This window comes from Toxorhynchites rutilus, chromosome 1 (genome assembly GCF_029784135.1).
Source record: "Toxorhynchites rutilus septentrionalis strain SRP chromosome 1, ASM2978413v1, whole genome shotgun sequence".
NCBI lineage: Eukaryota > Metazoa > Arthropoda > Insecta > Diptera > Culicidae > Toxorhynchites > Toxorhynchites rutilus.
In genome coordinates this window covers 113,817,687-113,844,427 of record NC_073744.1, presented here as the reverse complement: position 1 = coordinate 113,844,427, position 26,741 = coordinate 113,817,687, and the positions used below count along the sequence as shown (strand labels likewise).

Genomic DNA, 26,741 nt, shown 5'->3' with positions numbered 1-26,741 from the left:
CACCACAACGATACAAAAGCTCCCATTTAATTTTTCGTTCTCAATCATCTGGTTGAGAACTTTTCTTTTATGGCCATAAAACCAGTAGTTTTGGTATGCGCTTAAATTAATTTTATGTCTATTATTAACTTAAATGGAACTCTAATCCGTCGCCTCAAGTGAGTTGACTAAATTATATCTATTATCGACAGTTTTCAAATATATTTTTAAAGTGTTTCGATAATAGTTTCAATAACGAATTCGATTGACAACTCCCGCCGAATTGATTGTGTCAACATAGCTCATTATTGACTAGGATTTTTTTTGTTTCTGCGAAGTTTGTTTCATTTATTTTTGTTTTCGCCTGTAACAATTTTTTTTCATATTCTGCTTTCATTCACCCTTCTTTCTACAACTTCATCCCATTCTACCGATGCAACTTTGTCTATAGTTCGGTAACCGCATAGTAACTACTTTCGTCACCATTGTTATTTGTATTCGATGGGTTCTGCGTTGGTGCATCTCCGTTGTTTCCACGGTTGCCGTTGGAGGCGCTACTGTGTGTGTTGGTAACAGCTTTGGTCGCGTAAATTGCCTCTTTCGAATCGTTGTCGTTGGAAGCGTGCGTCGTGCTCTTGGAATTGTTATTGCCACTGGCTTCCTCATCCTGGATTATCGCGGGTGGAGGAGGAGGCAAAGGTTCATCCTCTATCAACTCCGGTGGTGGGGGTGGTAACGGGAGGGATTGGATTTGGGATGTGGTCATATGTGTGGCTGCAGTTGCTGCAGGTGGGGGAGGTAGAGCCGTGGTTGTGACCGCAACCGGGTTACCATTGGGGGTGGTACTCGCTCCCAACTGTTGCTGATGCTGTTGGGCCATTTTCTTCCGCTGGGCTTCAAGCTCCAGGGCTTCTATTTTCGGCAAAGGAATGGCTTTCAGCGTCGCGAATTTACTATTCTGATCGATCAGTTTACGCTTAACGTAGATGTCATCCTTTTGCGGTTGTGAAGCCGGCTGCACCTGTTTGGGAATTTCCGGCAATGGAGTGTTGATGATCGATGGTAACGGTTTCGTTGTTGTCGCCGGTGTTGAGTTGAAAGTGGTTTGATTTTTAACTGTATTAGCGTTAGCTTTCATGGTTCCATAGTGGTTGTTGTTCCCGTTGTTGTTATGGTTTCCCAAGGGGTTTTGGACAGTCTCACTATTTTTGTTGCTATTGGAATTACTGCTACTGTTACTGTTAATGTTATTGTTCATAGTATGATTGTTTGGATTTTTAAGAGTGGAGCAAATGTAAATTTGCTTGTCACGCTCATTGACGGTGCTATCATTGAGACTAGGTATTGCTTGAACTGACTCCAGCGCTTTCTGGGGGTTGCGTAGTGGCGGTAGTGGCGGCGGAGTATCTTCATTGTAATGATCGATAGGCTTTTTGTTGTTCATGGTCATTGTGTGAGCCGGATGACCACCGGGATGGGGATGGTGTCGAGAGTTTGGCGGCATGTGCGAATGCTGCTGTTGCATTTGCTGCATCTGCATCTGTATCAGCTGCTGTTGTTGCTGATGGGATAACGTGTGATAATGTTGCATATTCGGTGGGTGAAATTTTTTATCGTTACAGGCGGCGTAACTTCAGTAAAAGTCATTTGCATCTAGTGTTTTGCAGTGCTTGCTCAGGGTGGCATATTTGCCATTGTTAGGTCCATGCACGTGGGTTGGACTATTGTTGTGGGAGGGCAATCGTCCGAGGGTATGCGTTCCTCCTGGTCGCATTACGGCTTGATGATGGTGATGCATATGTGCCTGTTGTTGTGGTGTCAGCTCGTGCTTTACGTTCCGTCCAGGGTGTGCTAGAGTATGAGATCCACTTATTACCGGAGGACTGTAAAAAGAAAGTAAAGTTTGTTTATTATTGATCGACACGTATTGAATCCTTGCGTGCAATACCCTTTTGGATGATGTGGCAGTGTTCGCACATTCATATTCTGATGATTTTGAGGATGGAGTTGATGGGCTGATACATATGATTGCTCTTCAACTTGAGCATAGTCGTTCCTATAATTGATGCATATGTTAGTGAAATATTTCGATATTACATGACTTTATGTGGGATTTAAACGTACGCCATCTTATATTACAAATTTAAATATCGTTAAAGAAAATAAATTTCTATGTAATCTTCGGGAGTGGCGTCTCTTCCATATGTGCACAACTGGACTGCATGGACTGCACAACCTGATATTTAAAAAAAAGGAAAATCGAAGCGCCCCCGCTATGCTTATTAGCATAGACTATAGTTAAATGAAAAAAGAAAGAAAAGTATGGAAGTCATACGACTCTCTCAGTCCGCGGACTTTTGTTAGTGCACCAGGATTCCGTGAAAGGTACATAGGAATACCGGGGCAAGTTGAAATACGGGGTAAGTTGTAACAGAAGCCATAACATTTACTAGGAATGATGGATTGACGTGATATTTTGACGTAGGACTACGTTTTTCCATTTATACCGGGGTGTAAAATCAAAGTTTCGAAAACGAAAGCGTTACGCCGGAGATCGAGATTTTGAGCGTTAATAGCTCCTAAACAACTGAACGAAATGGTATGATAAACACTTCATTCGAAAGATAAAATGTCTACGCGTTCTATACTTGTTACTTTCTGATCCAAAAACTTGTTTCAATAGTCTTAAAATTGCTTTCAAAACAGGCTATTGAAATCACCAATTGGTATATAAGCGAGCGCCGCTTGGAAATCCACTCAGTTCTAATTGAACAGCGATTGGAGCATGTTGTCGCTGTTGTGGTGAAGCTCTTCGTTTATCATGAAAGCGCGAATGAACGGTGTCACCAAGAGCCTGTTTGTGCACCTTAGGCCAGAAGGGAATCCATCAGGAGGAGAGTGATGCCACAAACGGTTCCCCGGGAAGATCACGAAGCAGCCGCTACACACACACACACACACACACACACACACACACACACATATATATATATATACACGCGTGGAATTCTTTCCGTTTAGATGCCATTCAGCATCGAGAAAATCCGGAAAATAATCTGCCAGTTCCTCTGGGAATTTAAAATTACATTCATGTGAAAGAGTTTATTTTAATGTTTTCTATCCATGTAACACTGTGACCAAATACATTTGGTTTTGTGATTTTTCAAGCAATCGCAATTAACAGGATAGCTTCTGAAGATTATTCTTCCCCATCAGTAGGATATTTCCGTATCCAATATTAGATGCATAAAACCTTGTGCCTCCAACGTAACGCTCTCGTTTTCGAAGTCCCCCAAATGATCATTCATTCAGAATGAATTCAGATTCAACTTCAAACAAATGATAACAGATGATTATCGAGTTAGCATTAACCACTGGTGGGCTTCCAGTATCGAGGAAAATGTGGAAATATCTAATCGTTACTGAAAATAATCTGCCAGTTCCTCTGGGAATTTAAAATTACATTCATGTGAAAGAGTTTATTTTAATGTTTTCTATCCATGTAACACTGTGACCAAATACATTTGGTTTGGTGATTTTTCAATCAATCGCAATTAACAGGATAGCTTCTGAAGATTATTCTTCCCCATCAGTAGAATATTTCCGTATCCAATATTGTATGCGCCCGCAATCGATTATTGCTCAGTCGCCGAAAGTTCCGAGCTCAGAGAGTTCATTCCCCTCTAGTTTGCCTTCCAAATTGCCATCGTAAACCACGCCTTCTCTCGATTCAATCACGAACAAAAAGCATACTTAAGCGATATTCTGGTGGTGAGATGCATTCATTTTTCGTGAGGACATCGACAAGACAACATCGTTGCTGAGGGTGCTGGACGGCGAAGGATCGAGATCTGCCCTGAAACGTAAGCAGTTTGTTTGAACCTGTGAGGGAGCACAGAGAAGCCGATCCTTCAGGAGAAGAAAAGGTGACCATCGAAGCAGCCGCTACTCACACACATACACGCACGGAATTCTTTCCGTTTGGATGCCATTCAGCATCGAGAAAGATCCGAAAAATAATCTGCCAGTTCCTCTGGGAATTTAAAAATACATTCATGTGACAGAGTTTATTTGAATGTTTTCTATCCATGTAACACTGTGACCAAATATTTTTCAATCAAGTGCTATTAACAGATGGTTATCGAGTTAGCATTAACCACTAGTGGGCTTCCAGTATCGGGAAAAATGTGGTAATATGTAATCGTTACTGAAAATAATCTGCCAGTTCCTCTGGGAATTTAAAATTACATTCATGTGAAAGAGTTTATTTTAATGTTTTCTATCCATGTAACACTGTGACCAAATACATTTGGTTTTGTGATTTTTCAATCAATCGCAATTAACAGGATAGCTTCTGAAGATTATTCTTCCCCATCAGTAATATATTTCCGTATCCAATATTGGATGCATAAAACCTTGTGCCTCCAACGTAACGCTCTCGTTTTCGAAGTCCCCCAAATATTCATTCATTCAGAATGAATTCAGATTCAACTTCAAACAAATGATTTCTAAATCAACGATAGTCCTACGTCACCTTTGCGGTTATACCATAGATATAACCCACTTCCTGTTTTTTTCAGTACACAGTACTGCCGTAATCTCGCAAGGTGACGCAAGCGCCAAAATTGACATTTTACTCTTTTGTTATAGATCGATAAAGAATACTAAATCCTTTCAAACAACTGTGAAGCTTTGTATAAATCTGAAAAAATGTCCCCGTAAAAGCATGAAAATTTCCCCTATGATGTGACGTATTTCAATTGTAATGCAATGTGATTTTTTTATCTGATAGCGATAGCGTAGGATGAACGAGCAGGGACAGTAAATTTCACATAACAACATCTCCCGTATTGAAAGCTTAGCATAATAAAAGTCACATGCCTTCTAAAAAACACTTTCCGAAAAGCTCGTCTTGCTAATTATTTTAATCAAAAACAGACCATCCCCATGCAATGATAATAATAATAATTTTAGCAATTTTGTTTAAGAACTACAAATCATGTACTGAGAAGCTCATAAAATCATGTACTTTGAATTCATAAAATCAAACTCATCTAAAAGGAAAATTTTTATCCTAGATTGAAGTGTATTGCTGTTCTCACATATAGCACACAAAGATAAGAACTAAATAGTTCAAACTCAAAAATTTAATTGTTGATTACAAGGATTCCCTAAAATGTAGTGTCTTTTTTCTTCAGGAATCAAGAGACAAAGCTTCTTGAAGATGTTTACTTTTCTCGCCTGATCGATTTCTCTTTCGGATAAATTGAAGCTGAGTGTTGATTAAAGGGTAAATTTCGGATTTGGTGAACAGGTGCACTCTTCTAAATGCTCCATCGAAACGCATCTTGTACCAAAACTCAAAATGTCCTCGCGTAAACTGTATCTGTTTTACATCGGAAGATTTCGTACGGCATTATCTTATTTAACACGGCTGGTTTCAATTGCATTTTGAATTCGAAAAAATTGGTACTGTCCATAATTGTTATAATTGGGTTCTCAACTACGTTAACCTGCTCGACGCATGCTACAAAGTCGGAAAAGTGTGTGGATTCTTCTCCCTGCTTCGCTCAACGGCAGTATTTTTGAGAAATTAATTGGAAACAGATTCTCGCATACTTTGATGAATGAACGCCAATCGGTTGTGAAAACAGCGATTTAGATTTGCTGTTTCCACAACAATCTGGCGTTGGTGGCATAGCTTAAATAAAACTGCATTTTTTCAAAAATCAAGCCGATGGCAATGTTTTTCCATCAACAATACGCATTTTGTACAGATAAGATTTTCGTAATGCACGCGTATGCTGATTATACATGCAATTTTACAAAAATTCTCGTCCTGAAAATTCTTTAACCTTTACCTTTTAACCCACCTTTTGACAGCCATAAACAGAATGTTGGTATGCCTTAACGCAATTCGCGCCTTTGTTTACTTTTCGTCGTTCGTAAAATCAAAACAAACATTTTTGGCTACTGATCCAATCGGTCCGAAAACATAGATTTCAAAAAAATATCTTCAGAATTGCACATCAGTAAATCAAAAAGGGAAAAACTCGTTTAAAACGTACTTGGACAACTTTATGCTTTTTCCTTTTATTTCGGTAAAAACCCAAGTGTAATGAAGAGTGGCTGTGTGGAATCTTTTTTAGTTCTTGTTCACAGTGTGCTTTTCTCTCTCGATCCCATTTCTTTTCTGCCACAAGACCCGAAGAACAGAATGCTCTTCTCTCTCAATCCCATTTCTTTTCTGACACCGGATTGAACAGTGTGCTCTTCTCTTCCAATCCCATTTCATTTCTACCACCAGATTGAACTGCTCTTATTTTCCAATCCCATTTCTTCTCTGCCACAAGACTGAAGAACAGAACTTCTCTCAATTCCATTTTTTTCTGCCGCCGGATTGAACAGTATGTTTTCCTCTCACAATCCCATTTCTATTCTGCCACCAGATTGAACTGCTCTTCTTTCCCAATCCCATTTCTTTTCTGTCACAAAACCCGAAGAACATTATGCTTTTCTCTCCCTATCCAATTTCATTTCTGCCACCGGATTAAACAGTGTGCTCTTCTCTTTCAATCCCATTTCTTTTCTGCCACCAGATTGAACAGTGTGCTCTTCTCTCTCAATCCCATTTTTTTTCTGCCACAATACTGAAGAACAGTATGCTTTTCTCTCCCAATCCCATTTCTTTTCTGTCACAAAACCCGAAGAACATTATGCTTTTCTCTCCCAATCCCATTTCATTTCTGCCACCGGATTGAACAGTATGCTTTTCTCTCTCAATCCCATTTATTTCCTGACACTAGATTAAACTGCTCTTCTTTCCCAATCCCATTTCATTTCTGTCACAAAACCCGAAGAACATTATGCTTTTCTCTCCCAATCCCATTTCATTTCTGCCACCGGATTAAACAGTGTGCTCTTCTCTTTCAATCCCATTTTTTTTTCTGCCACCAGATTGAACAGTGTGCTCTTCTCTCCCAATCCCATTTCTTTTCTGCCACAATACTGAAGAACAGTATGCTTTTCTCTCCCAATCCCATTTCTTTTCTGTCACAAAACCCGAAGAACATTATGCTTTTCTCTCCCAATCCCATTTCATTTCTGCCACCGGATTGAACAATGTGTTCTTCTCTTCCAATCTCATTTCCTTTCTGCCACCGGATTGAACAGTATGCTTTTCTCTCTCAATCCCATTTATTTCCTGTCACCAGATTAAACTGCTCTTCTTTCCCAATCCCATTTCATTTCTGTCACAAAACCCGAAGAACATTATGCTTTTCTCTCCCAATCCCATTTCATTTCTGCCACCGGATTAAACAGTGTGCTCTTCTCTCCCAATCCCATTTCTTTTCTGCCACAATACTGAAGAACAGTATGCTTTTCTCTCCCAATCCCATTTCTTTTCTGTCACAAAACCCGAAGAACATTATGCTTTTCTCTCCCAATCCCATTTCATTTCTGCCACCGGATTGAACAATGTGTTCTTCTCTTCCAATCTCATTTCCTTTCTGCCACCGGATTGAACAGTATGCTTTTCCCTCTCAATCCCATTTATTTCCTGTCACCAGATTAAACTGCTCTTCTTTCCCAATCCCATTTCATTTCTGTCACAAAACCCGAAGAACATTATGCTTTTCTCTTCCTATCCCATTTCATTTCTGCCACCGGATTAAACAGTGTGCTCTTCTCTTTCAATCCCATTTCTTTTCTGCCACCAGATTGAACAGTGTGCTCTTCTCTCTCAATCCCATTTCTTTTCTGCCACAATACTGAAGAATAGTATGCTTTTCTCTCCCAATCCCATTTCTTTTCTGTCACAAAACCCGAAGAACATTATGCTTTTCTCTCCCAATCCCATTTCATTTCTGCCACCGGATTGAACAATGTGTTTCTCTCTTCCAATCTCATTTCCTTTCTGCCACCGGATTGAACAGTATGCTTTTCTCTCTCAATCCCATTTATTTCCTGTCACCAGATTAAACTGCTCTTCTTTCCCAATCCCATTTCATTTCTGTCACAAAACCCGAAGAACATTATGCTTTTCTCTCCCAATCCCATTTCATTTCTGCCACCGGATTAAACAGTGTGCTCTTCTCTTTCAATCCCATTTTTTTTCTGCCACCAGATTGAACAGTGTGCTCTTCTCTCCCAATCCCATTTCATTTCTGCCACCAGATTGAACTGCTCTTCATTTCCAATCCCATTTCTTTTCGGCCACAAGACCCGAAGAACAGTATGCTCTTCCCTCTCAATCTCATTTTTTTCTGCCACCCGATTAAACAATATGATTTTCTCTCTCAATCTTTTAAAACAGCTCATTATTTGTGCATTTGACTCTTCAGCACTCGAAATGGTATCATTTCTGCCAAAGATGAAATGTTTTCTGCCAACGCTAGTTTGGGTGTATGCAGTACCCGTAATTCCAAAGCGCTTAATCGTGTTCAACAACAAGGGCCTAGAAATTGTCGCGTCACTTTTATTAGCACTTAGTTGAGATTTCTTATGGACAACATGCCTTGAATGTATGCTAACTGGCAAACTATAGAATCCGCGCCACCTCTGTGCAAGTCGCAAGAAATTCGTTTCAAGAAAGATCCCCCGGTAATCAACTCCCAGAATGATGATATGTGACGCTAATCCCTCGGTCACGGGACCACGCTGACGTTAATTTGTAAATCTAGTCATAATTTCCATTTTATGTTTTTCAAATCCATAAACGTATTGACTTTTTAAAATTATTTGATGGCGAGGTATGTTAGGAAGACATTCAACAGTTCGGCTGAAAAGTTCATAAGGTTGACGTTTAGATGCAAAAGCCTCTTGCAAAAATCTACTTGACTATTACAAAGCACCATCTTTCAATGGATACCTGTCATAATTTGACAGCAATCGGTCGATTGGTTCGTGAGTTACAGCATTGAGAGTGAAGCAACTTTTGTTATTGTGAAAAAATGGTATCGAAAAGTTGCAAGATCGCTATAATCGCTGTATCGCCCTCGAAGACAATTATGTTGAATAATAAAATTGAATTTTGCAAAAAAAAGCAGAACTGTTACATGATTGGATAAAAAAATTATATAGCCTAATTCTTAACCTAAAAATGCATTTACCTTGAGAAAGATTCCTTTTTCATTATTCGCGATTACAGTGACAATTATTCGATGTATTCATATTTTGATTTTAAATTGTTCGATACAAAATTACTCGATTATAATTTCAGATATTCGATTATTTGAATTAATCGAACGATTAACCGACGTCTCTATTAGGGAAACATATTCCGGTCTGCACAACGACAAGCGAGTACGAAAGTACTCAACACCGAAAAATACCCCCGACTTGCATGTTTTGACAAAGCGGATTCCCTCAAGCACATTGATTTAGAAGTCCGTGTTAGGGAAACACAGCTCGGTAGGAACAAAAATACCCCCAACCTGCAGGTATATTTGCAAAGCGGATTTCCACAGGTACATCGATTTTGAAGTCTGTGTTGGGAAAACCGTAAATCGGCCCAATCAAAATTTAGCAGTTAGGGCGTTTAAATAACGTTTGACATTTTACAGTTATTTAATTGTTCATCTCATGAAAAATAACATTTTATAAATTGTGATAGACGCGTATAAATATTTCCTATCAATTGATGCAAACATCTTTCCGATCTGTTAAGAAATGTTCGAGTTATAAGCATTCGAAATACGGCTAGGGTTAGCATACAAATCATCAGAACAAATTTATGGGAAAAATAGAAGTTCCTCCAATTTTCATGAATTTGAACCGTTTAAAGATTAGTGAATTGTAATGTATAGCATATCAAACAAATCTTAGAGAATTTCCGATTCGATTGGTATTGGTATGGTGGTTCTACGTCAAAAATCGTAAAGAAAAATATTTTTCATTAGATTTTTTCGATCTTTGAATTTAGTGTTCAGTGCCGCACAAAGAAAGTCGCATGAAAAAATCCCGCAAAACTTCACCGGCAGCTTTAAAAAATCGTGTTCGGTACACATTTTGAAAAAAAACTTTTTTTGTGCGGTAGATAGGTACCGCATAAAAAAAGTTTCCCCCAAGAAAATAACTCAAATCCACACCATTCACCGTTCAATTTTCTTTTGTTTCCCTGCTTTGCGATGGGACACTTTGCCTTTTCGGTTGCGCGTGGCTGTTTTATGCTTTTAGTTGCATGTCGAAACGTGTTGCTGTTAGAAATCATATCATGCAAAAACTTGGAGGAGGGGAATGATTTCAGAAGTGGATAATTGAGACGCAAATATGCTTTTTTCGCACTGAAATGCATATAAACCATCGAAATAAACTAACTGGACGATAACTTCGTCAAATATGCTTCTTTTCATACACCGCACAAAAAAAATCGCACAAAAAAAATTCGCACAAAAAAAAACCGCACAAAAACAGGTTTTACTGTACATTGATTTCAATCTCACCACTTGAAAATTTTTATAAACATGATGTAAACGTTTGGATCACTTTCGAAAATGTCAAATTAATGATAGTGAGTCTAGGTGAAGCTGCTGTGTATGTTTGGTCTAGGATTGGCCGATCTTGGATCAATTATCAGAAAATCGATTTTTTTCGATTTTTTTTCATCCGACTTTTTGATCTAAGACAAACTTTTTGTAAATTTGTTTTTCAATATATTTCGGTTTTAGTCTCACCACAGATCGGCTGACAAATTTTATAAATATTATGAGAACGTTTGACCGCTTTGAAGCACTACATTTGGTTTGCTAACACAGTCAGTTTGATCATTCATCGATTGAATTCCAACAAATTCTAACAGAACTGGCGACAGCTACTAAGGGTTGTTGTTGAGTTCCAAATGATACTTTTTCAATTAATTGATTTAATTCAATGATTCCATGATGACTCTGGAAAACATTCTTTTCGGAGGTCTATTTTTTTTGTGGCCTTCATGTTGTGAAAACAAACGGCTTTTGATTTTTAAACAGAATCATGAAATTTTTATGCCATGTTTGAAGAAAAGACGATACTCATATAAAATAAGTGGATGAGTTGGAAAAAATTGCTTTCGTTTTCTTTAAAGATGGATTCTTTTGTACCGGTTTAATCAGTTAATCGATCCCTATAAAGATTGCCCAATCCTAGTTTGCACCATGCATAGTATGCAACCGCTCCCGCCTCGTCCATTCTTTGGTCAACAGCCGATTACGGGGATGATAAGAGCATTTCCGTTAGTGGAGTACCTTTTTTGACTTTGGAGAACCAGAACTACGCTTCAAAAATAGAATTGAGAATCCCGAAGAGCTAGTGTCTTATTGTTTTTTCTCGACTATTTATAACTATTTATAATTATTCATTAAGATGATGTTGTTTTACCTAAACAAAAAACAAACAAAACACATCCAGATTTTCACCAATGTATGCCTTATACGTGAACAATCTTGTTGTATTTCCACGAGCAGTCCAAACTTAATGTATGTATGAATGGGGCCTTTCCAGAACACCCCCGAGATATGTGAGATACAAAACCATTCCCGTTAGCTGTAGCTTATTCATGAAAAGGCACAATTCATAGAGAAGCACCCTAAGTATAAAAAGGCTGCTGATGAGGTCTATGCAGAACATAAATAGGTTTCAAAATAGACTTCTGTCGCGTCGACACATCGCCTACAATGATCTAGATCACCTTTTTTGTCAAATATCTGGAAATGACATTTTTCTGTGAGAGTTCCGTGTCACGGAAGCACAATAAAGTCGTAGAGATTCTAACCAGGATTGTAATGCGTATGGAAATCGTTAGATACATACCTCTTCCTTATGTATATCCATGTATGGGAATCAACCCAAACCATCACGGTTAGTAGAATGGCTGCCATGAAGCTAGCGATCAACATGAGAACTAAACCCAGAAGTCCTCCTTCGCAGAGACCTCTCGTTGCATTGAGATAGCTGTGGTGAACTTGTTTGCAGTCTACCAGCGCTGTCAGTCCGGTCAAAATTCGTTCACACAGTTTAATATCTGCATTCACGGAACCCAGTTTTGGTCCTAGGCCAGCATTTTTGAATAATACTGGAGATATTCTACGATAAATAAACATTGTATAGTTGGGACTCTCCAAAAAATCTCGCTTACAACTTACTTTGATACAGTGCTCATCGCATTTCGTGCATTGTTGATTGCATTTTGCGATTCACGAAGTCGTTGCGTGAAAGGGTTGGATCGTGAAATGTCACATTGTGTGTAATATAGTAGTATATCCGAGGGTAACTCGTTCGGGGCCTGATGAACTAGGAAATCTGCTGGATCATTGCACAAATCTCCCACAGCGACGGATGTCGACAGATAAAGCCCAGACATAAGCCATGATCCTGTGACAGCCAACAGTCCGCATACACTGAATAAAATCAAAGCGCACCGAGAGTGACGGGCTACCCCAACCAACAAAACAGCGCATAATACCAATAAAAGTGCGAGGATGGCAACCGTACCCGGCCACCGGATCAGTTCCCATTGATCTCCTTTCTAGGAAAAAAAAATACATAAGTCAAACGTACATCATTGGTTTACGGATAATAGATCAATTATTCTCAACTTACCGAGAGAAAATCAGTGATAGTTAATCCAACCAGCGGACGTCGGATATCATTGGCTGCATTCTTTGCGATAGTAACATTACCCTTAGTAATTGCCAATGCCAGCTGGAGCTGTGCCAAGGCTGTCTGGTTATTTGCCTTCCCGTCGAAAATATCTTCCAACTCGGTCAACTGTTGCTGTATTTTCATTGTCAGAGTATTCTCCAACGTGAACGTGTGGTTTCGAACGGACGAAACGACATTATCCACCTTTCGTCCGGCTTGTAACACCTCCAGCAACCCGTTGTGAAGATCATCGTTTCCGTACAGACCTAGGCCGATCGCTGCACAGCACAACACAGTAACTATAGATAGCGTAACTTTAAGACTAGTTATCGAATGAGCGGGTCGAGGTTTCCGATCGCAACATCGCGTTAGGAGATACAGTAGCAGTCCAAACAACGAGACTATCAACAGCGCAGCTGGTATTGATCCGAGGATGCCCAGGCTCTGTTGAAGAGGAAAATGATATGTAGTGGAAAAGAATGAATTGGTTAAGCTTTTGGTGATGTTGTTTTATGTACTGCAAAATTATTAAAATCTAGTTGACCTGGTAAAAATGTTTTTCTTATGGTATCAATGCTTTCATACATTCATGTTTTCTTACTATACGAACGTTTATGGGTCGAATCGCAGAACTATTCATTGATTGATCTTCTAACTGACCCTTTACAATTGCCTTTTACTATAAATTTCCTGGTACTTCTACCAAAACTCGTCATTACAATCAGTGGCGTCGAGTGAAGCTTTCGCACCCGGGGCGGAAGAGTTGGCTTGTTCCCCCACCCCCTCACCAGAAAAGGAATCAATCATATTAATGCCATTTTTTCATATAAATTCGGTTCATTCTGCACCCCCAAAAATCGTGCACCCGGGGGCGGTCCGCCCCCTCCGCATCCCCCAGTCGACGCCACTGATTACATTATAAATTTTTTTTCAGACACAATTATCGTTCAATATTTTGTAATCACTTATAAATAAAAATGTTTCACCGTTGCATGGAATACATGCTTGATACACAAAATCGATTCATATAATTCGCCGGTGACCCGGTGGAATTCGAAAATTCCATCATTTCAGCCCCAAGTCTATGTCGTTAATCCACTGTTCCAACTTTTCAGTTCATTCGCCTCTACATACCGGGGTCTCGAAGCTTCTCCCTAATATGGAAGCACTTGATGCGATCAGCCAGATCCAATATTTATGCTCTAAGTTCTTAATCTTCTTCTTTTCTTTGTTCACGGAGACTTTAAATTATCCCCCTTCGTTGCTTGTCTATAAGTTGCTCGTTAAACGGCACGGGTTGGGGAGGTCACAAATGAGCAGAACAAATGTATGGGAAAATGGAAATGCTTCCAGTTTTCATAAATTTAAACCATTTACACACCAGTGGATTATAATATTAGGCTGTCAAAAAAGTCCTGCGGTCTTTCCGCGAGGTGTCGTTGTAAGCGCGTAGTTCTAGTTGTATTCATTGTATCGAGTCATACTATAGCTTGTTGGAAAGGTATTTTTGCGCGATATAATATGGTCCCTGACAGTGTTCTGTTTGGTTAAGTCGTTCGTGAGTTATAGTGTCGCAAATATGGAGCAAAATGAAGAGAAAATCCGACATATTTTACAGTACTACTATGACAAAGGCAAAAATGCATCTCAAGCTGCCAATAAAATTTGTGCAGTTTATGAACCCGATACAGTTTCCATTTCCACCGCACAACGATGGTTTCAACGTTTTCGTTCTGGTGTAGAGGTCGTCGAAGATGTGCCACGCTCCGGACGGCCTGTCGTCGAAAATTGCGACAAAATCGCTGAATTAGCCGAGAAAGACCGGCATAGTAGCAGCCGTAGCATCGGCCAAGAGCTGGGGATAAGTCATCAAACCGTTATTAACCATTTGAAGAAGCTTGGATTCACAAAGAAGCTCGATGTATGGGTGCCACACACGTTGACGCAAAAAAACATCTTTGACCGTATCGACGCATGTGAATCGCTGCTGAATCGCAACAAAATCGACCCGTTTCTGAAGCGGATGGTGACTGGCGATGAAAAGTGGGTCACTTACGACAACGTGAAGCGCAAACGGTCGTGGTCGAAGCCCGCTGAAGCGGCTCAGACGGTGGCCAAGCCCTCATTAACGGCCAGGAAGGTTCTGCTGTGTGTTTGGTGGGATTGTCAAGGAATAATCTAGTATGAGCTGCTTCCCTATGGCCAAACGCTCAATTCGGACCTGTACTGCCAACAACTGGACCGCTTGAAGGTAGCACTCATGAAGAAGAGGCCATCTTTGATAAACAGAGGCCGCATTGTCTTCCATCAGGACAACGCCAGGTCGCACACTTCTTTGGTGACGCGCCAGAAGCTCCGGGAGCTCGGATGAGAGGTTCTTTTGCATCCGCCGTATAGTCCGGACCTTGCACCAAGTGACTACCACCTGTTTTTGTCCATGGCGAACGAGCTAGGTAGTCAGAAGTTAGCCACAAAAGAGGCCTGTGAAAATTGGCTATCCGAGTTTTTTGCCAATAAGGAAGCGAGCTTCTATAACAGGGGTATTATGAAGTTGGCATCTCGTTGGGAACAAGTCATCGAACAAAACGGCGCATATTTGACTTAAAAGAGATGATTGTAACTAATTTTATGAACAAATGAAAATTCAAAAAAAATACCACAGGACTTTTTTGACAGCCTAATATTTAGCATAACAAATAAATCTTAGGGAATTTCCGAGTCGATTGTTATGTGAATCGCCAAAATCTGTTCCGGCAAAAATAGTTATTAACGTTAACTTCATTTCATAAAAAACGTGTTTTCCAGTTTTCCGATTTTGTACCCTTAATGAAAGAATTAGTTCTACGTCAAAAATGAATCGCATCAAACTTCATCCACCATGATCAAATTTTCACCTGAAACGATTAAAAATAACAAAACGATTCGTCTTGAAGAAATATTCAAAAATCGTAGTAATTGGTGGAACGTGTCATTGTGTTATACAATGGCTAACAACGATTATAAACGTCTGAATAATGTACTATTTGGTAGATATCAGGATCGCATGCAATCTGCACTGAAAAGTAACCCGAAAATTTTTTGGTCATATGTAAATGATCAAAGAAAAGAGTCCGGTCTACTGACTGTGATGGGACGTGACAACATTGAAGCCTCAACTAGAGAAGATATCTGCGAAGTTTTCCGATTCCAATTCATCAACGTTTTAGTGGAAGGACACCTGGATCATGATCAAATCGCCGCTGAGATTAATAACACTCCTCATTTTTAATCGCTTGTAACACCACCTGTAATTATTTCCAACATTATGGACGCAGCTTGCTGTGAGCTGAAACAATCTACAAATCCTGGACCTGATGGTATCCTCTCCATTATTCTGAAAAGGTGCTCCAAAAGCTTGTCTCAAACATTCAGCATCTTATTCAACCGCTCCATCCAAAGTGGCATCTTCCCGGAAATATGGACGAATTCTTATATTTTACCTTTTTTTCAAGAAGGGTTACAAAAAAATGTGAAAAACTACAGAGATTTTGCTTTCTTATGTGCGGTTTCGAAACTATTCAAAATTATTGTACTTGATTGCATTTCTCATGTCTGTAAAACTACATAGCCCAAGAGCAACATGGATTCATTCCTAATCGTTCGACATCCACGAATTTGATCGTATACACATCTTTGATTGCCCGGGCTCTACGGTCGCGTCAACAAATCGATGCGATATACGGATTTTTCAGCAGCATTCGATACCATTACTTACCAAATAACAATCGTCAAGCTCCAATGTCTTGGCTTCAGCGGCTCCTTTCTGTGTCAGCTGCAATCATATCTGACAGGCCGGAAAATGTCAGTGAAATTGGGGATACCATCTCCAAACCTTTCCGGATAACGTCAGGTGTTCCTCAAGGAAGTCACCTTGGTTCATATATTTTTCTACTTCAACGACATCAATACCTATCTTGAGTGCCATAAATTTCCGTACGCGGATGACTTCAAATTGTACCATCAGATTGAATGTGAAGCTGACGCTTAGTTTCTTCAGACACAAATAAATACATTTGCTGCGTCGTAAACAAGATGATCTTAAACCCAATCAAGTGCTCGGTAATATCCTTCTCTCGTAAGCGTTCACCAGTCAATTTTTTCATAAGCTTGGAGATACAATATTACAGCGTGTTGGCTGTGTTAAGGACCTAGAAATCATACTCGATTCCAGGCTTACATTTCGCGATCATATCGCATATGTAACTTCGAAGGCATCTAAAACACTTGACTTTATGTTCCGCTCGACCAAACATTTCAAAGATATTTACTGAATGAATGATGTATACTGTGTCCTGGTTCGCTCAATACTCGATTATACGTCTTTAGTTTGGGCACCATACTACCATACTAAAATAGCATTTTACGTGTGGAGGCTGTCCAGTGCAAGTTCTTGAGGTTTTCCTTGCGCCATCTACCATGGAGTAATCCCCATAGTCTCCCTTGCTATGAACACCCCTGCAAACATATTGGTTTAGACACATCAGATGTTCGTCGTAAAATAGCTGAACATTATTTTGTATCTGATTTCGTCAGTGTTAAGTCAAAGCGGTCAAGTCGCAAAATTAAAAATTTCGAGTTATTGACTGCATTAGGTTAAACATTTTGTAAGCTACATTCCACAATTATAAGATTTGGAAAATCACGCGTACAGCAGAAATAACTTATCGAAATAGTTTTGAACGCTCAATGAAAACCACTTATAAGTGCTAAACTTAAAACTCGTTTTTCTCGAAATCATAAAAATGTTACATGGTCCGGTCTGACAACACCGACCATTTGATATTGAGTCACATGGATTGACCAGAGCTTCTACAGCAAATCTTTTTCAACACACAAAGGTTAGGTCTAAGGTTTCTAGGTCTCATAATTTTCTACGAATACCGTTTTCTCGTACAAACTATGGCTCAATGTTCCTTTGTTGAGCATGTGTCACGAGTTCAACCGTTGCAGTTGTTTCTTCCATTTCGGGTTGTCTCGTGCATTACTCAAAAAACGCCGCACCACCTCCGCAATCACAGACACTGCTATTAGTAACTAATTTCTTTCTGACGTAGGTTTAAGTCTTTCGGAAACATATGGGGGTACAAATTGAAAATAGAAAACTGAGCACATCGTGAAAATTGTCCAATTTTAAACGCTTATCATTTAATGATGGAATGAGGAGATTTTTGCGTCAATCAATTGCGCCACTCAATAACAATTTTTTACATTGAATAAAATAATATATGTCATGAAATTAAATATGGAACAATTGAAAAATCTCAACCCCTATCCTAACGGAAATACCCACTTCTGATTGGTCGAAATTGACGACACATGCGGCGGCTCATGTACAATTATTGGTCAGTTATTTCCTGATGGATTTACGAGATATTTGCATCAACCGATCTGAGCACTCCATAACAATTCATCATAATGGATAAAATAATATATTGGGTTGGGGAAAAAGAAAAGTATTTCTGATCGAAATTTGACGCTTTATTTAACATACTTAAAATTATCCAATTTAAGTCAAATATGCGCCGCTTTGTTCGCAAACTTGTTGCCATTTAGAAGGAAACTTCATTATCCCCTCCTTATTTGCAAAAAACTCAGACAGCCAGTTTTCGCAAGCCTCTTTTGAGGCCATCTTAGTATCACCAAGAGCGTTTAGCATGGACCGGAAGAGATGATAATCACTTGGAGCCAGGTCCGGACTATACGGTGGATGCAATAGGACATCCCATCCGAGCTCCCGTAGCTTCTGGCGGGTCATCAAAGATGTGTGAGGCCGAGCGTTGTCCTGGTGGAAAACAACACCATTCCTATTGATCATTTCTGGCCGCTTCTGGTCAATCGCCTGCTTCAAACGGTCAAGCTGCTCACAGTAGAGAACCGAGTTGAGGGTCTGGCCATAGTTGAGCAGCTCATAGTGTGAATGATTCCCTTCCAATCCCACCAAACACACAGCAAAACCTTCCTGGCAGTCAATCCGGGCTTGGCGATGGTTTGGACTGACTCACCGCGCTTCGACCACGACTTTTTTCGCTTCAGGTTGTCGTACGTGATCCACTTTTCATCACCAGTCACCATCTTCTTCAAAAATGGGTCGAGTTTGTTCCGTTTCAGCAGTGCATCGCAGGCGTTGATTCGGTCTAAAAGATTTTTTTGCGTCAACTCGTGTGGTACCCATACATCCAGCTTTTTTTGGAATCCAATCTTCTGCAAATGGTTCCAAACGGTTTTATGGTCTATACCCAGTTCCTGACCAATCGAGCGAGTGCTCACATGCCGGTCTACTTGGATGATTTCAACGATTTTATCGGTTTCCACGACGATTGGCCTACCAGTACAGGGCGTATCTTCGACAGCCACTACACCAGAACAGAACGAATCGATCAAACCAACGCTGTGCTGTGCGAATCGTTACAGTATCGGGTCCATAAACTACACGAATTTTTTCGGCCGCCTTCGTTACATTTTTACCTCGCAGGTTGTAAAAACGTAAAATATGGCGAATTTCTTGCTTGGTGGACTCCATCTTTGACGCGCTATAACTTGAGACTAAAAAGGACAATAACAACACTGTCAAAACGACACTTGTAGCACAGAATTGTCGTCTTTAAATAGCCGTATAGTATGACCCGATGCGATAAGTACAACACAAGATATGTTTAAGTGTTGCCATATATTGACAAAATACGACATTTCTTTTTCCCCAACCCAATATCATATGAAACTAACTATCAAACAATCGAAAATTCTCCAAACGGAAATACCTCGTTCTGATTGGTTGAAATTGGAGATATGGAAAATTCGGCATTGCAAATACATCAAAGTAAAATGATTTTTTGTACCCACCGAATATGTTCCCTAACAGAGACATTAAAACCAAGCTGCCTGGGGGAAATCGGCATCGAAATCGGAAATCGAAATGTGAAAAAAGGTTGATGTGATTTCCATAAACCTCATCATATTTCTTCACATGAATATATCACTAGTCTAAACCCACCCTAAGAGAGATTTCTAATTCAAGGTACCTAGGAGAAACCAGCATATAAATACCCTCGTGGTCGGTAGTTTAACAAACGACGCGCACAAACTAGCGTTGGCATTGCTGATTGCATACGTGCTGGCGAATAAGCTGGGAGCGATGAACGAGTGTTTTTTTTTATTTTCGTTTCAATAAGAATCTTTCGATGGATTGATTGAAGAATGATGTTTTAATGAACTGAATAGAACTTATGTTTGATAGAATATAAAAATAAAATTTAAGTTTGGAACTTTTATGTTGGTTGCTTCGTGAAATTTCATATCAATGAACGATCATGCATTGTAAAACTTTTAGCACAAATGTAAGTGTAAAATTGTATATGGTAGCGGTTGTGTGGAAATGACTTGAAATATGAAAACTCTTTTTTCTCCCAAGGAAACTTCATGCGACGAGAAAAATTGGGAAAATGAAGGAGTTCCGTGTCCTGTTGGGTTTAAAGCGAAAATAAAAATGGGTTGAATAAACACTCAGAAAGTAAAAATTATAAATGAAATTATCTTTTCCATTTCAAATATATTTTCTCTATAATAGAGTAACATTTTTTTCTGATGAGGAAAATTGATAATTGTGTTCGATAATAATAATTATCCTATATTACATTGATGAGTTTTTTCTCTTCATTTTATCCATACATAACACAGGAGCCATCTCGTTCAGGGTCACAAAGAGCTGCTTTCATCATATCTCATTCCCCTTTTGCATCTTCTATCGTGATACGCACCATCCGATGACTAATCATCATCACTCGGTTGTGAACACTGGTCGAGTGAACAAACAATACCAAACAACAAGACAAAACGGCCCTTTACCGGGCCAACAAATCATTATCGAAGAGTTTAACAATGTGATTCTTCAAACATATCCAAAAAAACAGAATCCTAGGTCAACTATGCGGTCGTGTCTTGGACACAACCCTCCTGTGACTTTTTTCTCAATATATATACGTACACGTACAGATTTATCTGGAATGGTACAGATTTTGTCGTTTTTTTTTTGGTACAGATTCTGTACGGTACAGAGTACAGATTTGCGTCAAAAAGTACAAATTGGTACAGATTTTTTCCACGGATGGTTGAACATTAAGCGGCTCATAGACGTTCAATATTATTGAGCAATGTGGGTTGCCCAATATTTTGGTGACCCCTAGACGGTCAATATTATTTTACAATTGGTTTGTGCAAAAGATTGTACCGTATGGCGGCGAAATTGAAGGTTGTGCAAAATGTTGCGCAATCACGAGCACAGACGTACAACCACATTGTGCAAACAGTTCCTGCCGGAATTTCATGAAGTCAACATGTTGAGTGAAGATTTGTGCTGCGTGATAATTGCCGTGGCCGCTAGTCGTAAAAAAGGAAAGAAAAAAGGCTCTCAGACTGGTAGAAATATTTTGCTATCAAAAACAAAACTACCACTTTTGACGAAAATCCGAGAACTACTATATCGTTTGGACATGGGATGGCCGATATAATATGATCATTCAAATAATCATGGATGTAGTAAGGAAAAGGAAATGTTGGGGTCGGATTGTTGAGATTGTTGCAAAGAATACAAAATAAGTGATAAGTCTTTGAATTTGCTTGGATAGTCCATTGATTTCATATGTTACAATATGTTAGCACAATATATTTAATAAAACTTGTTTGGCAAATGATTATTGAATTCGGCCTAAAAAAATTCATGAGTAACGATTGCCAATGAAAATGGTCATCTCAAATTTATGAGTGGGACTTATTTACTATTGTCGCAAAGTCGCCAAAGTTCCGAAAACCGTATAATCACCCAAGTGCACGAAGCATCATCAAATTGATGCCAAATGTCTTCAAATTGCATGAAACGTAGAGATCTACTGTCATCTCGAGGCATCCAAGAAGCACACGCATAAGCTTTTGATCGAAGTTGGTCTAGACCAGGGACTCTCAAACTATTTTGAGCAAGAAATCCCTTTTCCAAAATAAAGTTATATCATCGACCTCCATGGACAATTTTTTCGAAAATTTTAAACTTGATATCATTTTCTCATCAATAAATAGACATGAAATTCAGAAAATATTAATTGTAATTAAAAGTTATTAATACAAATATCAACAATAATACTTTCCATAAAAATATTAATCATTCTTATAACGAGTTGGTTCTCGTAACACAACTTATACAGTATCTTGTCGACCCCTGGGAAACTAATATCGACCCTAAGGGACGACGATTTGAATAATATTTTGGTCCATGAGCTGTAACAAGGCGATGAATTTTTTTTTTCGGTTTTCAAAACATTACACCTCCTCACAAGGGGCGCCACACAATTTGTGGCTACAACACTGTATTATACAAATAAATAAGTGCAAATCATAATTATTGTACGTTTACCAAGAGATTTTCTTTCAAATTTTGTTATTATTCGATTATCCGGAGTGAAAGAAACAATCAGCATTCCGGATAATCGAGTCCGACTTGTATTTCAAAACTTTAGAAAAATTATTTTCAGACATAATTTCAGTTTAATATTATTTCACAAGCTGCGAGAAAACGTATTATTCTATTACATAGAATACATATTCCGCACGAAAAAGTAAATTTTAATTCATAATTTTTATTTTAAAAGTGTGTTCATTTCATTCTCAAAATCCATTATAACATTCCTTTTCCAAATGGTGCAACACGAAGTAAATGCCGTCAACGCAGAGGGGAAAGACGAAACATTTGCAGCGTAAAACTTAATGAATGTAATGAACATGTAATAAAGCATCAATATAGCTCAAAAACTGTGCACAGTCGTATTGATTTACTTTTGTGTAATTTTAAGATGGCTGCGGATTGGTTTGATAATTTTTACTCATCTGGAGGGCAACACATGTTCGATACTGTTGAATATATCGATGATGATGACATTAATGACGGAATTGGTCGCGAGTACTGCGAGACTACTACTGTATTTAAGGTGGAAGGGTAAGTAGTTTTCGGAATCGTACCGGTGTACTGAAGTTGCAGCACACACAGATGAGTTAAAATGAGATTCATGAAAATGTTGAACGTTTCGCGATGAGATCAGAATTGATGAAGCAGTCGGTGAATCGTTATCGGAAGGTATTGGAAATTTTCTCAACATAAACAGTTCTTTTTCAAGAGATAATAATGCGTCCTGTAAATCGGTTACGTATGTCGCCTTCGAAGTATTAATCAAACCCATTCGTATACTAAGCGCCTTGATTTACACCAGTTTGAGAGTTTGGCAGTTATTGCGATTGACGTTCGTCGCAAATGGCATTTGCGACCAGGACATGTGTGACGCTATTACTTACTGTGTGTCAGTATATAAATGCCCTAAGCGTGCTCATGATAATAACGCGCGCATTAGATGTTTAGTTCAAAAGACCGCTTGTAACAAACTGACAGGATATTGAACAATATTGCCAACAGACGGCACAATATTATCCTGTTTGCCCAATATATTTTCAAAATTTTGAAAATAACACAATATATTTCACAATCTTTCAATATTGCCCATAGACGAACAATTATTTTGCACAAACCAAAACATTGAACATAAGAACTTTTACACCGCAGTATCGCTTGATGCTGATCATGAAAGCATTTACGATGCAATGATTGATCAGTTTCATAAGGATCGTCTGAAAGGATTCGTGTCGGACGGGGAGACGTATGTTTTGCTTAGTTCAATTTTGAATTGTTTTCCAGGCTGAAAAACCTGAATTCACGATGCTGCATGAAGAGCTGAAAGTTCTTTATTCAACAATTCTCACTATGATCTGCGAGGAATATTACGTTGCTTCAATGTCAAATGCTATTGAATTAGAAGATCATTTAAAAAAATGACAATAATTTTTAGGTTGGAATAGCAGCAGAAGAAATTATCAGAACAATGGACATCGAAAGGCAGATCATTTCAAAGGATATTTGTCGCAGTTTTTTCTTGAAGCTGATGAAGCAAATGAGAAACAGATTCGATTTTGACGATCCGACACTCAAGGTTGCGGCAATGTTAAAACAAGCATTAACGTTGTGTTTAAAGCGTATCCAGGATTCTACAATTGGAATGTACAAGATGTGCAGAATTAATTCCGTACCCGTACTGTACAGTTTCAGAAAACGAGCATGTGCAGGGTTGGTAGACAAAAATTGATGTCTGAAAAGGACTGACGGTTCGCTCGCATTTCGGCGCTTCGATGTCTTTTTTGTAACATTCTCACTATGCCTCACTCCTCGGCAACTGTCGAGCGATTTTTTCTGAATATAATCAGAAACCGAAACCGGTACAGCAACGATACTATGAACGCTATTTTGAGATCAAAAGATTTGATCAAACATCGTGACGGCAGCTCGAAAATTTTATCAATGATAGTATGCAAAATAGATTCAGAAAACTAGGTATAAACATCATCAAACGCACGAATGACTTGCAAATGTAAATGTAGTATTTGTAGTGAATGAATGAGTCTTTTTTCATGCTAATAAGTTAAAAAAAAGTACAAATGAGAAAGATTTTCAACCCCTTTGGTATAGATTAAAATGTGGCAACACTGGTTCCCACCAAAATGTGTTTCTCTAATACGGACTTATAAACTGAGGAGCCTGGGAAAATAGTCATTCCAGATACTAGATGAACTTTCTAGTTAAAAAACCAGAAGAAGTTTAAGTCGTTGATTCATCCAAGCCGGTGGTACCGCAATTTTCTTTTACACTCCGGAATGTGTTTTTCTAACAAGCGGTTATGGACACAACACATTGCCTCGGTTTTTCAAGACTGCGTTGGAAGATATGCATTCATATATTTTGCTCACTGAATGGTTGGGCGGTACGAAGTTTGCCGGGTCAGCTAGTTATAGATATAACCCACCTATTTTTAAATCAGTAGCCGTAAATGAATAAATATTATCGAAATAGATGATTTACTGTCCGGGAAATAAGCGTAAATTCGTTGACAGTTTGTTTTAAATTTGAAAAATCAACTAAAAGCTTCAAATGATTCGAGCTACTTCTTAGGAGAGCAATCGTTGTACAGATCTTTAATTCACTGTATGTGTATTTAGATACAACAAAAGAACCCACTAAATTGATTTCACCGACAGAATTGAACAAAGCAGGTGATTATGTTATCCGTCCATCTCAAAAGATATATACCGCTTATACTATCAACTTCGCCCTTACATATCTATTGTCTAACAGATACAACTATCAGAAATATTTTACATTCTACGAAGACGAAGACTCTCGAATACTCACCTCTAAATACACTTCATTCGAGGGGCGAAAGGTATTGTTGATCCGATGGAAAGTGATGTTGTAATGAGGTAGTGCATGGAGCAGTTTGGCTATGAGCGGTACCTTGTATTGATCGTCATCCTCGGGATATCCCATTATTGGTGGAGTTGAACCCTGCATTGTGTGTCAGCAGCAGACCACTGCACATGTACCAGAAGCAGCGAACGCTAATCGACACTATTTTCGCTGGTGAGCCGATGATTGAACTTCCGATGCACCGATTTTATGTTGCCCGATTGCAAAAAAGGGGGCAGTTATCGCTTTTTCTTGATATTTTACATTTTCATGCGCTAACAGTAGCGGGAGATCCGTATCGGTTATAATCTCCTTTCTTCTCACAATCATTAATGCTTTTTTACAAGGAGCAAAGAACACGAATACGTCATAACCCAGGCTAGGCCGTGTGGCGACGAAGAGGAAAAATCCTGTTCAGCAGAGAAGAGCACCCACTAGATTTAAGCCGTCTTTCACTTGAACTTTTTTTTCCTGCCGTGTTGTACTCCACGGCGAAATTAATGGTCCTTTCTGCATTAATTGTGCCAGTACTCCATTTTACCGGTCCCCATTGCACGCTCACACACTTTTTGGGCTATTAATTAAGGATTTTCTCTGAAACGCTAAATGTACCACTTTTTCTTCCACAAAAGCAAGGAGGAAAACATATTTGCTACTCTTGGTCACACCCTTGTTTTCGTTCTTGATCCTGGCAGCATACTACATAGAAGATTGGTGCGAAGTGAACGAAAATTGAGCAGCATAAAGAATGAGCAAGAGAGAGAGAAACACTGAGCAATGTATTGTATTGCGTGTATGTCCTCCTTCAAGATTATAATGAGAGTTGAACGGAACGCGCTCTCCCTTTTTTACTAGTCGATTGTTCGCTTTCGCTTCATTCGGAGAGCCCGGGATGCAGCATATCATCCTTCCTGTGGTGAATGAGAAAACAAGATATTCTGATTAGAATTATCACAATTCACGAACTCACGTCTCATTTATGCTCACAATGTTTTTGAGACAACCTTGCATGAATGAATTCGATGAAGGCTCAATGAGTGTGTTAAGGTGAACCCACATCAGTCAGCTGGGAATTATTTGATATTTCAATTTCTCATTTTATGTGTTGAAGATTTCGTATGTTTTTTACCATTCGTAAATTGTATCTCTTTTATGAAATAAAAAAAGTCACAGGAGGGTTCTGTCCGAGACACGACCGCATAGTTGACGTAGGATTCCGTTAGGCGATCTGTTGATTTTTGATATGTTTGAAGAGTTATATCGTTAAAATCTTTAATAATGATTTGGTTTTAATGTCTTTGTTAGGAAACTTATTTCGGTAAGAACAAAAGTTTCCCCTACTTTCATGTATTTGCAATGCCGATTTCCCCAGGCAGCTTGGTTTAGATGTCTCTGTTAGGGAACACATTTCGGTGGGAACAAAAGGTCCCCCTACTTTTATGTATTTGCAATGCCGATTTCTCCCAGTCAGCTTGGTTTTGATGTCTCTGTTAAGGACCCGCCGTATGTGTCGTCAATTTCGACTAATCAGAAATGGGTATTTTCGTTGGTATATAGGTTGAGATTTTTCAATTATTCGATAGTTAGTTTCATGATATATATTATTTTCTTCGATATAAAAAATTGTTATGGAGTGCCGAAATCGATTGACGCAAAAATTTCATCAATCCATCATGAAATGACTGAGCATTAAGCGTTTGAAATTGGACAATTTTCACGATGTGCTCGATTTTCGATTTTCAATTTGTACCCCAATATGTTCCCGAAAGACGTA

At 38.9% G+C, this 26,741-nt stretch overlaps 2 protein-coding genes across 3 annotated transcripts; both read right to left on the bottom strand.

Moving 5' to 3' along the window:
* Positions 1–424: 424 nt before the first annotated feature.
* LOC129761349 (AAC-rich mRNA clone AAC11 protein-like) lies at positions 425–1,570 on the bottom strand. The gene has a single exon (XM_055759065.1). The coding sequence runs from the start codon at positions 1,568–1,570 to the stop codon at positions 425–427; it is 1,146 nt and encodes a 381-aa protein (XP_055615040.1).
* Positions 1,571–1,612: 42 nt separating this feature from the next.
* LOC129761831 (protein tweety) lies at positions 1,613–25,706 on the bottom strand. Of its 2 annotated transcripts, XM_055759618.1 has the most exons (6): positions 24,914–25,703; positions 12,559–13,044; positions 12,102–12,484; positions 11,770–12,042; positions 1,928–2,035; positions 1,613–1,862 (listed from the first exon to the last, which is right to left on the bottom strand). In XM_055759618.1, exons 1-6 carry the CDS (start codon positions 25,070–25,072, stop codon positions 1,613–1,615), a joined length of 1,659 nt encoding a protein of 552 aa, XP_055615593.1. In that variant the 5' UTR covers positions 25,073–25,703. The 2 variants fall into 2 exon arrangements, with proteins under 2 accessions (XP_055615593.1, XP_055615594.1); XM_055759619.1 differs by lacking the exon at positions 1,928–2,035 and having other exon boundaries at positions 24,914–25,706.
* Positions 25,707–26,741: the final 1,035 nt, after the last annotated feature.

Bases quoted from the DNA above. Each gene is read 5' to 3' on its own strand.
- LOC129761349 (XM_055759065.1), bottom strand. From the start codon at position 1,570: ATGCAACATTATCACACGTTATCCCATCAGCAACAACAGCAGCTGATA.
- LOC129761831 (XM_055759618.1), bottom strand. From the start codon at position 25,072: ATGCAGGGTTCAACTCCACCAATAATGGGATATCCCGAGGATGACGAT. The intron at 12,485-12,558 runs GTAAGTTGAGAA...TTTTTTTCCTAG, and splicing joins CTATCACTGATTTTCTCTCG to AAAGGAGATCAATGGGAACT. The intron at 1,863-1,927 runs GTATTGCACGCA...TTCTTTTTACAG, and splicing joins CTGCCACATCATCCAAAAGG to TCCTCCGGTAATAAGTGGAT.